We start from the raw sequence: 14,135 nt of genomic DNA on the forward strand, positions 1-14,135 counted from the left end.
AGTGCACGGCGGGTTCTCCAGCTGGCTGGAATGGCGGGGCGTGCAGCGTCACCTGTGGCCAGGGTGTGCAAGGAGCGGCGTCCGGCAGTGCGACAGCCCCGTGCCAGCCAACGGGGGCCGCGGCTGCCAGGGGCCCCACACCGACCTGCGCAGCTGCCAGCGCCAGCCCTGCCCAGGTACCGCTGCATCGCACAATCCCACACGGGTCTGGGTGGGAGGGACCTCAAAGCTCATCCAGTGCCATCCCCTGCCATGGGCAGGGACACCTTCCCCTAGCCCAGGGTGCTCCAAGCCCTGTCCAGCCTGGTCTTGGACACTTCCAGGGATCCAGGGGCAGCCACAGCTTCTCTGGGCACCCTGTGCCAGGGCCTCACCACCCTCACAGGGAACAATTCCTTCCAAATACCTGATCGAAATCTCTCATCTTTTAGTTTAAAACTTTTCCCCGTGTCCTATCACTGTCTGCCCATCTAAGTCTTTCTCCCTCTATTTTGTAAACCCTGTTTTAAGTACTGAAAAGCCACAATGAACCAATGCTTTTAATGTGCCTTGTATTAAGTGCCCAAACAATGAACTTTTATCACTATGGATCTTCATGGCAGATTAATTTTTCAAAGTAGTTGTAATTAATTTTGGATTTTGTGGAAAGAGGACATTTCAGTAAATACTGCAGAAATACTGTTTAATGAAAACTGGGCTTTTCTGGTCCTTAGTGGATGGGAGCTGGTCGGAGTGGGGGCTGTGGGAAGAGTGTTCAAGGAGCTGTGGCCAAGGGAACAGGACAAGGAGCAGGACCTGCAGTAACCCCCTGGCTCAGCACGGAGGGAAGCCCTGTGAGGGCAGTGCTCTGGAGTCAGTCATGTGCAATCTCAGGCCTTGCCCAGGTAAGAGAAGAGTAATTTAACCTTATTTGCATGAGGGGCTTCACATACTGGTCTCTTTGTTTCTCCAAACCCAAATTATCTGAGCTTATTTTTAGTTGTTCATTACTTTTTTTTTAATTGAATGGCTCTAGTTCTTAGAAACAGGAATCACAAATGTAAGTGTAAGAAATCTCAACAATTTCTTTTTTTTCTTTTTTTGCACCAGTAAAAATATTAATTTTGTATTTTAATATTTTCCAGTACTTGTTACCCACATCCTCACAGTGTAAATTCTCTCTACTCTAAACCTGTCCTGCAAAGCCAGTTAAAATAAGTAAAGAACCAAACCCAAACCACCAATTATTTAAAAGCTATGTTAAAGTGATTGTTAATAATTTAAGACTTTATCTGTATGTTTTCCTCTGTTGTTACAATTTTTAGCCACATTTTGCTCCCAACTACCTGAATGTTCAGGTTTCCTTCCTGTCACATGAGTATTTCCCACATTTGACAGGTTGTTGTTTATTCAGAGCCTTCACCACTGACGTGTTCCCTTCTGTACAATTGCAATGTTTGATTTTTTCCATTTTTCCCTGGTTCTGCTCCCACCGTGACGCAAAATGCTCATCCATGGGCCTGAGACTCACTTCTCTAGGTTTTGGCAGGAAAATCAGCTCTTGTTGCTGTTCTTTGGCAGCTTTTAGCCAGGCTGCCTCAGCCCCGCTCAGGCCCCCATCCTACCCAGGGGATTGGGAAAATGCAGATTTGATAAAGCGTTCAGTTCTGATGTTCCATGATGGTGGTGAGGTGATGTAGTCAGAAAACAGAAAGGAAAGAGTCAATCTCTGCTTGGCAAAGTGCTGATTGCTTGGGCCACTGCTCACGGCATTTCATGGGGGATCCGGGATATGCCGGGTGTGTGTCTGTCCTGGGGGCAGTGTGGGGGAATCCGGGATATGCCGGGTGTGTGTCTGTCCTGGGCAGTGTGGGGGGATCCGGGATATGCCGGTGTGTGTCTGTGCTGGGGCAGTGTGGGGGCCGGGATATGCCGGGTGTGTGTCTGGGCAGTGTGGGGGATCCGGGATATGCCGGGTGTGTGTCTGTCCTGGGGGCAGTGTGGGGGGATCCGGGATATGCCGGGTGTGTGTCTGTGCTGGGGCAGTGTGGGGGGATCCGGGATATGCCGGGTGTGTGTCTGTCCTGGGGGCAGTGTGGGGGATCCGGGATATGCCGGGTGTGTGTCCTTGGGAGCAGTGTGGGGGGATCCGGGATATGCCGGGTGTGTGTCTGTCCTGGGCAGTGTGGGGGGATCCGGGATATGCCGGGTGTGTGTCTGTCTGGGGCAGTGTGGGGGATCCGGATATGCCGGGTGTGTGTCTGTCCTGGGCAGTGTGGGGGATCCGGGATATGCCGGGTGTGTGTCTGTGCTGGGGGCAGTGTGGGGGGATCCGGGTCCGGTGTGTCTGTCCTGGGGTGTGGGGGATCCGGGATATGCCGGGTGTGTGTCTGTCTGGGCAGTGTGGGGATCCGGGATATGCCGGTGTGTGTCTGTCCTGGGCAGTGTGGGGGATCCGGGATATGCCGGGTGTGTGTCTGTCCTGGGCAGTGTGGGGGATCCGGGATATGCCGGTGTGTGTCTGTCCTGGGCAGTGTGGGGGATCCGGGATATGCCGGGTGTGTCTGTGCTGGGGCAGTGTGGGGGGATCCGGGATATGCCGGGTGTGTGTCTGTCCTGGGCAGTGTGGGGGATCCGGGATATGCCGGGTGTGTGTCCTGGGCCGTGCCGAGCTGCGGTGCCGTTGCAGTGCCGGGCGAGTGGAGCCCCTGGGGGCCGTGGGGGCCGTGCAGCGCCACGTGCGGGAAGGGCACCCAGACGCGGCTGCGGCTCTGCGCCAGCCCGGCCCGCACGGCGGCCCCGCCTGCCGGGGCCCCGACACGCAGCTCCAGCTCTGCCACCGCCGGCGCTGCCCAGGTGAGACCAAACTTCTTCCCTTCCCATCCCCGCATCTGCTTCGGGTGTGGTTAACACTTTCTGGTTCTAAAAGTCTAATTCCTGAAAAAACTCCCCTTCAAGCTTTTTATTGTCACTGACTCTGTCACTACTTAGCATCTGCTACAGACCCTACAAATGGGATTTCTTTCCCTATCCTTGTTGCTTTACTTTACAGAAGCTGCGTTTTCAATTATTGACAGTTAAAAGATAGGTTTCCTCGATATTTGTTTTAAAAATTTTCTGTGTTCTGTTATTCATTTATCCTTTTCTTCCACATTTCAATGAGTGGATAGGAAAAATCACAATCCTGAAATAGGACTTTTATATTTGGCTGAGTGCAGGGATAACGGAGGGAAATTCCATGGATTTGGAACATGTCAGAGTGAGCCTTCTGGCTTCATGCTCCATCCTGCCAGATCTTACACTGAGTCCTTGCCATGACCAGGAAGTGGTAGAAGGGAGAATGACCTTGTGATGGTGGACCTCAAAGCCCATCCAGTGCCACCACTGCCATGGGCAGGGACACTTTCCACTAGCCCGGGGTGCTCCAAGTCCCTTGCAGCCTGGCCTTGGACACTTCCAGGGATGCAGGGGCAGCCACAGCTTCTCTGGGCACGCTGTGCCAGGACCTCACCACCCTCACAGGGAACAATTCCTTCCCAATATCCATCTAACCCTGCACTCTGGCAGTGGGAAGCCATTCCCTTGTCCTATCCCTCCAGGTCCTTGTCCCAAGTCTCTCTCCAGCTCTCTTGGGGCCCTTTTAGTTACTGGAAGGGGCTCTAAGGTGTCCCTGGAGCCTTCTCTTGTCCAGGTGAACACCCCCAGCTCTCCCAGCCTGTCTCCAGAGCAGAGGGGCTCCAGTCTTGGGAGCAGCTCCGGGGCCTTCTCTGGACTCTCTCCAGCAGCTCCAGGTCCTTCCTGTGCTGGGCCCCAGGGCTGGGGCAGCTCTGCAGGTGGGGTCTCACCTGAGCAGGGCAGAGGGGCAGAATCCCTCCTCCCCTGCTGCCCACACAGGGGGATCAGCCCAGGGCATGGGGAGTTCTGGTCCCACCTCACATGGCCAGGGCTGGTCCAGCTCTCACCCACCAGCAGCCCCAGGTCCCCGGGGAGAAATCCCTGAGTAGCCAAGATGCTGTAGAGAGCCAGTGACATCCATGTTCAGTTTTCCCTGATGCAGCACTGCTGTGCTGTGTTACTCCTGGAGTCAGAGGCTGTAGCTGCCATGCCTCTCTCCGCAGTGGATGGGAAGTGGTCCCCGTGGAGCAGCTGGAGCGCCTGCAGCGTGTCCTGTGGGGGAGGCAGCAGGCAGAGGACGCGCCACTGCTCCGACCCAGCCCCGCAGTTTGGGGGACACAAGTGTGAGGGAAGTGACATACAAATGGATTTTTGCAACAGTGATCCTTGCCCAGGTAAGTGCTTTGGGTTGGGCTTTTTGCCTACTCGCTGGGTTTGGTTCTTTCCTTTTGGGAAAAAAAAATAAGAAGGCACTCTCCAACAGAAGTATTTTCCTAGCTTGACTGTCTGGTTTTAAATCGCAGAGGAAGATCAAATCTGACTTATTCTTGCAGTTCATGGCAACTGGGGCCCCTGGAGCAGTTGGGGAACTTGCAGTCGGACGTGCAATGGGGGCCAGGCGAGGCGGTACCGGAGCTGCGACAACCCACGCCCAGCCAGCGGCGGCAGGGCCTGTGCTGGGGCTGATGTGCAGATCCAGAGGTGCAGCACGGACCTGTGCCCAGGTCAGTGCTCACAACAGCAGTGGGAATGCAGCTTTCTCTGCAAGGCAGCAGGGTATATGTCACATAAGGAATGTTGACCATCTGTGGAAGTGTCCAAGGCCAGGTTGGACAGGGCTTGGAGCAACCTGGGACAGTGGAAGGTGTCCCTGCCTGTGGCAGGGGGTGGACCAGATGAGCTTTGAGGTCCCTTGCAACCCAAACCATTCTGGGATTCTGTGTTTCTGAGGGCAGGAGTGTTCACACCTGCCCATTAAGATGGTTTAGTCGCCCTTTGAGCTATTCCTTTAGAACCTTGGTTCCTCCATGAAGGAATTGACTTCAGTATAACCGATGCAGCCTGAAACATTTAAACTGAAAAATTGCTTTCTTCATTCTTTGTTCTGCAGTGGATGGAAACTGGGGGCAGTGGCAATCATGGAGCCAGTGCTCTGCTTCCTGTGGAGGAGGAGAGCAGACCCGGGTGCGCCTGTGCAGCAGCCCAGCACCATTAAATCATGGCCGTCCTTGCCCTGGGGACTCCTCCCAGATATCCAGGTGCAACACCCAAGCGTGTCCTGGTGAGTATTTACAGCCTGCTCGCAGTGACAGTGTGGTGAAAGCCTGTGGCACTTCTGATTTCGCTGGTGCTCTCTCTCATCTTGGCAAGTTGACTGGGTAACTTAATATTTTGGGCTTAAATGTGCTCTGCAACTTAAGCTCAACTCTCTCTCCCCTAAAATACCCAACAGCGTGTATCACATGGGGTCGTGTTTTGCCTCTCCCTGCTCCCCTGCACAGGTGGGCCTGCACGTGCCAAGGGCAGCATCATTGGCAATATCAATGATGTGGAATTTGGGATTGCTTTCCTGAACGCCACGGTAATGGACAGCCCGGACTCTGACACCAGAGTGATACAGGCAAAGATCACCAACGTCCCTCGGACCCTTGGTAGGCCTCTTTGACTTTTACCAATTTTTTCTCTAAATACACCAACACCTGTGGTCTTCTGGTTTAAATCTGAAGGGTTACACTAGTTCTAGGTCTTCATATTTAGCTCCTGTGCATATGGGTCCGTGTTGAGATCAAAGCTCCCTGATGTTCTGTGGTGTTTTCTTCAGGCCCAGCGATGAGAAAGCTCATTTCCATACTCAGCCCGGTTTATTGGACAACTGCCAAAGAAATTGGGGAAGCAATGAATGGGTTTACACTCACTGATGCTGTCTTCAAGAGAGAAACTCAGGTGGAGTTTGCAACTGGTGAGTTCCCTGGGATATACCAGCTCTTTCTGTGTCCAGTAAGCCAGATAGATGTTGCATTTCTGAAAAGACAGCAGGGGACCATTGCTGAAATTTGGGTCTTGTGCTTACACCAATATTTTCAGACTGACTGTGGCCTTCTGAGGCTTTATTCCAGCTTTTGGAGCTGTAGTTTGAAATGTGTTGTGTTTTTTCTCATGGGCATGGTACACCTTACAAAATGTAAGTATAAATAACTAGTCAAGGGACTCCAGATCCTGTGTGGTTATTGGGAGTCTGTGTTTGGGATGTTTGATAAATCAGCGTGCTGTTAAACTGCCAGGTGAGATCCTGCGCATGACGCACGTTGCCCGCGGCCTGGACGCGGACGGGGCCCTGCTGCTGGATGTTGTTGTGAGTGGCCACGTGCTGCAGCTCCAGTCGGTGGCTGATGTCAGTGTCAAGGTAAAGCTGCTCCAGGTACCACCCCTGCTTTTGTGCATCTGTACTCCTCTCACCCAGAGGAAAGCAGGAAACACTGAGTCCTGAAACCTGCTGTACTGTACTTGACTTCTTTTGTGCCTGGTTTAACTGATGATGCTGATGTTGCCTTTGAAAGCAGAAAGTTCTCATGAGGTGTTGGTCTCTCAAGAGTGTGAGATGTTGGCAGGTAGTGTTGAGGAGGGTCTTCAGGGCAATTATTGATGGCTGGCATGTCAGTGTTGCTTTGGGCAGAGCCAGAAAGGTGCATCTTTAACCTCTCTGACTTAGTGATTAGTAGGAGGTAACCAGTATTTTACTATATTAATCCCACCATGCAATAAATATACCTGAAGTTGTTGATACTTTGGTAAACTGCAACATGTCGTATGTCCAATATTTATACCCCTCTTCAATGGCAGAATTCGTCTCTACCGATTTTTTATTTAGCACATTTGTCAGCATCTGACTTAGAATAAAAGCCAAATATTTAGACCTCAAAAGATTGTTATTGAGGAGTAAGATATTTTTTAGAAATGCTCTGCTGTGGCCTCCATCATCAGGATCCTCGGTACATCAGTCTGTATCTTTTTTAAAGTAATAGACCAGGCAGTGTTAAGATTCAACAGCTAAAATAGGAGTGAAAAGGACCCGTGTGTGCAGTACCCTGTCCTCCGTGGTTAAGATAAGCCCCTTTTCTCTGAACACATCTCACAGCTCTGAAGTACAGGCCCAGGTGGTGCTGGTGTGGGAGCAGCTGAAGGCCAGGGTTCTGTTGCAGGATTACACAGAGGACTACATCCAGACGGGCCCTGGGCAGCTGCACGCGCACTCCACGCGCCTCTTCACAGCAGACGGAGTCAGTGTTCCCTACACGTGGAACCACACCATCACCTACGACTCCACCAAGGGCAAGATGCCCTTCCTGGTGCAAACACTGCGCGCTGCCTCCATCACAACTGAGTACAACCCGCTGGAGGAGGCCGTGGCTTTCAAAATCCAGGCTTCCATTGCAAAAGGTATTGTTCTGGTCTTTCCCAGAAATCAAACAATGTAAAAAGAGTATCTTCTCTTCTTAGAATTCTTTGAGTCACCTGTAGTCTCAAAAAGAAATTCTGTGAAACTTGGGTAGCTTTAGTGTAGATCCCAGGACCTACAAATCTTGTTGATGTACCCATAAATTAATTATTAGTTAGCATTGCTAACTGCTGGCTTTTATGAACCTGAGTGACCAAAGGGGATGGGCATGGATTTGTGTGAGCAGATTTTCCTTTGAGAAGCCCTAATTAATGAGCAAACTGGCTTGTTACTTTTTTTTAACACTATTTGGGCTTTTTTTTTTTTTTACATTGTAGGGAAATTACTCTGGTTTGGAAGTAAATGAAACAGTGGGGTTGCCTGCCTGCCTCAGTCTTTCTTTTCAGTAACAACATTCTAAATTAAGTAAAATAAGGTTATTCCCACTTGCCAGATTAGGGACTCATTGTACAATTTGAAAACCAAGTACATTTTTTTTTAATTTAAAAAGAGATCTGATAAAAGGAAGTCTCCAGGTCAAGATATGCTTGTGATTAGATCTGGCTAAGCCTTTACTGAACTTGGATTTATTTCCTCCAACAATTAAGATACTGGTGTTTGGGATTTTTTTTAATTTAATTTTTTCAATTTCAGTTTTCAAGCAGCCAAAGCCCTCTGGCCTTTGAGGAGTCTCTCCCTCAGTTTTCCATTGCAGTTCATAATAGACACTTGTGTTCTTCTACAGTGACCTCCTAAGATTTGTGACGTGCTGGTTTGTTTGGTTTGGGTCTGTTGTCCTCCTTTTATGTGAAGTCAAACTGAATGGTCTTTATTCTTTCAATAAGAAACTTTGCAGGATGCATTAGGCTGGGATGGAACTTGCAGCTCACTCTGAGGGAGCCCCCAACCTGTTCAATGTTATTCAAACCGGCTTAAGCCATGTAATACTGGCTTTTACTGACCAAGTAGAAAAACCACTAAAGGCTGGATTTAAAAGTTTCTGTTTTGTGGTGAAATATAATAAATATTGTCAAATTGCTGGGCTGCAATTCTTAATGTTAAAGTAATGAACTGGCCATATTTATATCCACAAGTGACATGTGCTTCCTTTATCGTACAGGGGACCGGAGCAACCAGTGCCCTGCAGGGTTTGCTTTGGACTCGTCTGGGCCTTATTGCTCAGGTACTGACTGACACGGGTGGGTGTAACCATGGAGTCCTGGAGTGGTTTGGGTGGGAAAGGGCCTTAAAGATCCCCTATTTCCACTTCCTGTCATGGGCAGGGACACCTTCCACTAGCCCAGGTTGCTCCAAGCCCCATCCAACCTGGCCTTTGGACACTTCCAGGGATCCAGGGGCAGCCACAGCTTCTCTGGGCACCCTGTGCTAGGGCCTCCTGTTGCAGTGGGGATACTGTAACACGCATAGATCAAACCAGGAGTCCCGTGGAAAGGAAATATATATGGACGGATTCTTGGTAGATGTTTCAGAGAGATGTTTTATTTCTCCATCCACATGGCCGGAGCTCTGCTGAGGAACTGTTCCAGTCACGGACCAAGGGTCCTTCTGCCCGCGCTGGGAACACAAACCAACCCATGGGAATGAGGCTGAGCAGGGGCAGGGAAACCCCGTGTCTGTGCCCTCAGGGCCCCTCTCCCAGGGCTACACGGCGGGGAGGGACCCCAACACCTCACCCGTTTTATTTTAATAAAAGGAGAATGAAAACAACTGGATAAACATAACAAGAACCATTTCAAGACAAAACAAGCCACCCTCCTGAGTCTTTAAATGTCCAGTCAGATTCTGTGGAACATCTTAGGGCTGACAGAAGGGAGACAGAACTCTGAGCATGCTTTGTGGGGAAACTGAGGCAGGAGAGGGTTTAACTTCTTCCCTCCCCCTTTTCATCCCCCACTCGGCATTGGAAAGGGATTTTTGGGAAAACAATTGGCAAAAGCATGGTTTTGTGAGGGAAACCATGGGTGAAAAAACGGATTGGGAATACACTGGGGGTAATAGGACATAGGGTAAAAGGGAAAGGTGGGATTAGGAAAGGGAGACTGTAGGGGGGGTTTACAATGGAGATATTGTCTAACATGACTACGATTTTTTGCATATATACTGCCTTTTACAGGAACACCATCAGGCCCAGTGACCTGCGATGCTTGTAACCCTTTTCTACCTTGTATAATTTTGAATTCCACCACCTCTCCATCTCCCAAGCTTGGGATGCATTTTTCAGGGTTATTCTTTTTAATAGCAGTTCTATGCACGAATATGTCTTGCTGGTTGTCACACCTTGTTATAAAACCGTAATTTTGCTTAACATTATACCATTTCACTATCCCTAAGATCTTAGTTACTATGACCTTTTCCTTTTTCCGAGTGGCTGCTGTTTTCTGTCTCGCTGTGTCTTTGCTCTCTCCTTTGGTCGCTCCCGTGTTGGAATTGTCGGGGCTGCTCGTGCCTGTGCGCTCTTCCCGGGGTCGCGTTCGGGGCTGCGCGGGCCGGGCCGGGCCGCGCCGCTCAGTTCTCCGTGCGTCGCCTCCTCTGGTCGCAGCTTCGCTGCCGATGCCGGGCGCTGTACCCACGTCTCGGCCGGGTCCCCTGAGCGACGACCCCCCCGCGCCCTGCTCCAGCGCGCGTCTCGGCTGGGCGCGGCTCTGTTCCACTGCCGCCAGCCGCCGCCCGCGCGCCGCCCCTCTCGGCCGGGCGTTCACGGGGCTCGCTCCACCACGCACTGCGCGCGGCCGGGCGGGCACCGCCGGGTCCCGCCGCTCCCGCCGCTCCTCGCTCCGCCACTGACACTGCGGCTCGCGTGGCTCCACCCGCACACGGGAACTGCCTCGCTGCTGCTCGCAGAGTGCTCGGTGCACATGGCCTGGGCCACACCTGAGGCAGGCTTCCCTTCGCCGGGACACAGCTGACATTGCTCAACAGTCTCGGAAATTAAATAATATTCATGAAAATATTCTTCCATCGGCATGTATTTTGACTCAAATATTAACTGTGTCCAAACGGCCTTCCAAAACTCCTTGGTAAGAATTAAATCCCAAGAAACATAGAAAAAGTTCTTAAACAACCATGCCAGGAAGTGTTTCAGTTCTTTTTGAGCTTGAATCAAGCTAAAATTTACAAATTGTTGTTCAAGAATCATTTTAAGATAAATGTCCATATGCGGCTCTGAGAGCCAAGAGTCTTCCCACGGTTCTTCCATAGTTTAGATATGGAATTGCAAACAAAACCAAGAAGAGGAATCCAGAGTTACTCACACAAATCAGTCGCTTAGGGATCGGGGATTGTTCTGCTCACAATTCTCCACCATTATGTTACAGTGGGGATACTGTAACACGCATATCAAACAAGGAGTCCTGTGGAAAAGAAATATATATGGACGGATTCTTGGTAGATGTTTCAGAGAGATGTTTATTTATCCATCCACATGGCCGGAGCTCTGCTGAGGAACTGTTCCAGTCACGGGACCAAGGGTCCTTCTGCCCGCGCAGGGAACACAAACCAACCAATGGGAACGAGGCTGAGCAGGGGCAGGGAAGCCCCGTGTCTGTGCCCTCAGGGCCCCTCTCCCAGGGCTACACGGCGGGGAAGGAGACCCCAACAGCCTCCCTACCCTCACAGGGAACAATTCCTTCCCAATATCCCATCTATCCCTGCACTCTGGCAGTGGGAGGACATTTCCTGTGTCCTATCCCTCCAGGTCCTTGTGACAAGTCCCTCTCCAACTCTCTTGGAACCCCTTTAGGCACTGGAAGGGGCTCTAAAGTATCCATTAAGCCTTCCCTTCTCCAGGTGAACACCCCCAGCTCTCTCAGGCTGGCTCCAGAGCAGAGGGGCTCCAGCTCTTGGAGCATCTCCATAGCTTCCTCTGGACCTGCTCTAAGAGGTCCATGTCCACCTTGTGCTTGTGGCTCCAGAGCTAGACACATTATTAAACCACCAGAACCTACATCCCTTTTATTTAGAGTTCAAAGTATGTACTTCAAAAAGTGTGAGTTATCCTTGCTAAAAGGGTGTGGATCCAAGGGTAGTTGAAGACTTTACTTCTGTCCTCACCTACAATATGAGTAGTGCCCAGACAGCTTTTACATCAGTACCTCAGGTACACTTAGAGGACACAAAGCATCAGGCTCTGCTGAGCCTGCAGAGCAACAAAGGACTTGGGTGACCTGTGTGGAGGAAAGGATGAGTGTTGGCACCTCAGACAAGAGCCCACATGTTCCCGCTCGGGGGATGGAGGTGGAGAGAAGTACACGAGCTGGCTGTCTCTCTAGAGTCAGGGTTATTTTAGGGAGAAATCATCTGAAATGATTTTGTGGACTTACTTCATTACCTCTTGAAAGGTTGCAATTGAAGCGAATTGCTGGATCTGGTTTTGTCCTGTAGGCTTTCCCAGTCGCACCCCTCTGAGGAAGGATCAGATTGGAGTAGTTTCTTCTGAAGTCTCACTGGTTTTTCAAATATTTTCTTGTTCCAGATGAAGACGAATGTGCTGTGGGAAATCCTTGTTCCCACACCTGTCACAATGCCGTGGGATCCTACTACTGCTCCTGTCCCAAAGGCCTCACCATCTCTGCTGATGGCAGAACATGTCAGGGTAAGAGAGGTGCTGCTGGGGACGGCTTGGATACAAATGCCCCTTAGATAATTTTAGGCTTTAAAATGCCTTAAAAGGCACTTAAATTGCTAAGGAGAGGTTTTATTTGGGCCATTTTCTCATTATAAGAATACAATTTATTGGTGGTATTCTAATTATTTCACAGCTGAATGTATTCACAGTCAGGTGTTTCTAGTTGCTGGTGCTGAAGGCACTGGTGAGTGTGTGTCCGCTGTGCGGGGTGTGCAGCTCGTTTCCATTGCAGACATCGACGAGTGTGCGCTGGAGGGCCACAGCTGCCACGCGGGGCAGGACTGCGAGAACCTGCCCGGCTCCTTCCGCTGCGTGCCGCGCTGCGGGAGCGGCTTCCGCAGGGCGCCCGACGGCTCCAGCTGCCGAGGTACGCACGGGCTGCGCTCGCGGCCATCAGCTGGAAATGCTGCTCTCCAGCAACTGAAACTCACTTCAGAGGGCGTCTCCAAGCATCTGTCTATCAATTTTGATTCTTAAGGTTGTGGATTTTTGGGGCGTGGGTTTTTCTATAGGTTTGTTTTGGTTTTTAATCTTCTGCTTCTTCCATCTTTAGAAGTAAATTTAAAATCCCATCAGAGAAGAGCTTAGCATTCTTGGGTTTGTGTCCTGTGTGCATTTTCTTGTACAAAGATGGGAGAGCAGCAAACACTGCTGAGCAGAACTCAGCCAAACCCTGCTCAGGTAATGCCCATGGGGCAATTCCGAGCCCTGGTGTCAAGGATTTGTGTTGTTCCACAGACATTAACGAGTGTCAAGAGTCCAACTCCTGCCATCAGCGTTGCTTCAATACCATAGGAAGTTTCCACTGTGGCTGTGACCCAGGATTCCAGCTGAAGGGCAGAAAATGTGTGGGTAGGGATGAAGTTCTGAATGTCCATTCCCCCCTTCCAACAGACAGAGTTCAACATGTATTTGTTGCTCTATTTATTTATGAAAGAAAATCCTGCTATGGATGATACACTTGATGTATATTTTGGAATTTGTCAAGCAGTACTAAAGCCAGAGGCAGCAAGAATTGGGCTGACTGATCCACGTGCATGAAATTATTCAGTGTGTAGACACAGGGTAATTTCATTACATAATTGAGTGCAATCCTGCTTTTCTTTTGGCTTTTGTTTGAATAAGATGTCAATGAGTGCCGGCAGAATGTGTGCAGGCCTGATCAGCTCTGCAAGAACACCCGTGGTGGCTATAAGTGCATTGATCTGTGTCCCAGTGGAATGACCAAAGCAGAGAATGGGACTTGCATTGGTGAGTAGAAGCATTAATGCACTGTGTGCTGATGGGAAACACGGGGACAATGATGAGGTTTAGTTTTTTAAATAATCCTGAAGATTGTCCATCTCCACTTATTAATATCTGCACATATTAAAGCACCAACTTGTTTTTGCTTATGGGAACATCTGTATTTACCTTTTTTTTTAATTAAAAAGCAGTGTATCCTTGCCACCTCTAGTTTTCCACTGTTCTCAAGCAAGAACAGTAAGATTTTCCTTGGTGTCTTTTCTGTGTTGGAACCTTGATTTCTCTCAGTTATTCATTGACTGAAATGTTTTGCCCTGTGTCTGCATGATTTCTTAAGAGTTGGGCTCAGGAGCTCTCAATCAAGATCACAGGTCCCTGCTGCTTATCAGGGAGGGTTTTAAGCACAGTGGATGTTGTAGATGGTACCAAAGCTTTTGTTCCAGCGGGGTCATGGAATGATTTGGGCTGGAAGGAACCTTAAAAATCACCTATTTCTCCCCCTTGCCACGGGCAGGGACACCTTCCACTATCCCGGGTTGCTCCAAGCCCCATCCAGCCTGTCCTTGGACACTTGCAGGGATGGAGCAGCCACAGCTTCCTCCCCCAGTAAGGATTGTGCAGAGCTGTGACCATTCCCTTGCCGTGTGCTGCAGATGTTGACGAGTGCCGGTCGGGGTCACACCAGTGCCGCTACAACCAGCTGTGTGAGAACACCCGCGGCAGCTACCGCTGCGTGTGCCCGCGAGGATTCCGCGCCCAGGGCACGGCCAGGCCCTGCGTGGGTAAGCTGCCACTCAGTCCTCTCACACCTTTGCTGCTGCTTTTGCCTGGCTTTCTGCTGCAACACACCATCAGTGCTATCCCTGTGGAAGACCATGCTGTAGAGACAAGTTTGCTCTGCAGTTCCAAACTGCCCATCCAAAACAAAGTGTTCCA

General features: G+C 50.3%; 1 protein-coding gene across 1 annotated transcript in view; it reads left to right on the plus strand.

Moving 5' to 3' along the window:
- The window catches only part of HMCN1 (hemicentin 1), a 173,542-nt gene that overhangs the window by 150,381 nt on the left and 9,026 nt on the right, over nt 1–14,135 (plus strand). The window contains 19 exon segments of the mRNA XM_039555766.1: nt 3–37; nt 39–80; nt 83–176; nt 714–884; nt 2,669–2,761; nt 2,764–2,835; nt 4,098–4,268; nt 4,428–4,598; nt 4,985–5,155; nt 5,376–5,525; nt 5,696–5,833; nt 6,156–6,277; nt 7,074–7,311; nt 8,430–8,492; nt 11,802–11,921; nt 12,187–12,321; nt 12,693–12,806; nt 13,080–13,205; nt 13,853–13,981. Of these exon segments, the coding sequence (XP_039411700.1) occupies nt 3–37; nt 39–80; nt 83–176; nt 714–884; nt 2,669–2,761; nt 2,764–2,835; nt 4,098–4,268; nt 4,428–4,598; nt 4,985–5,155; nt 5,376–5,525; nt 5,696–5,833; nt 6,156–6,277; nt 7,074–7,311; nt 8,430–8,492; nt 11,802–11,921; nt 12,187–12,321; nt 12,693–12,806; nt 13,080–13,205; nt 13,853–13,981 (2,355 nt within the window).

This window comes from Corvus cornix, chromosome 8 (genome assembly GCF_000738735.6).
Source record: "Corvus cornix cornix isolate S_Up_H32 chromosome 8, ASM73873v5, whole genome shotgun sequence".
Classification (NCBI taxonomy): Eukaryota; Metazoa; Chordata; class Aves; order Passeriformes; family Corvidae; genus Corvus; species Corvus cornix.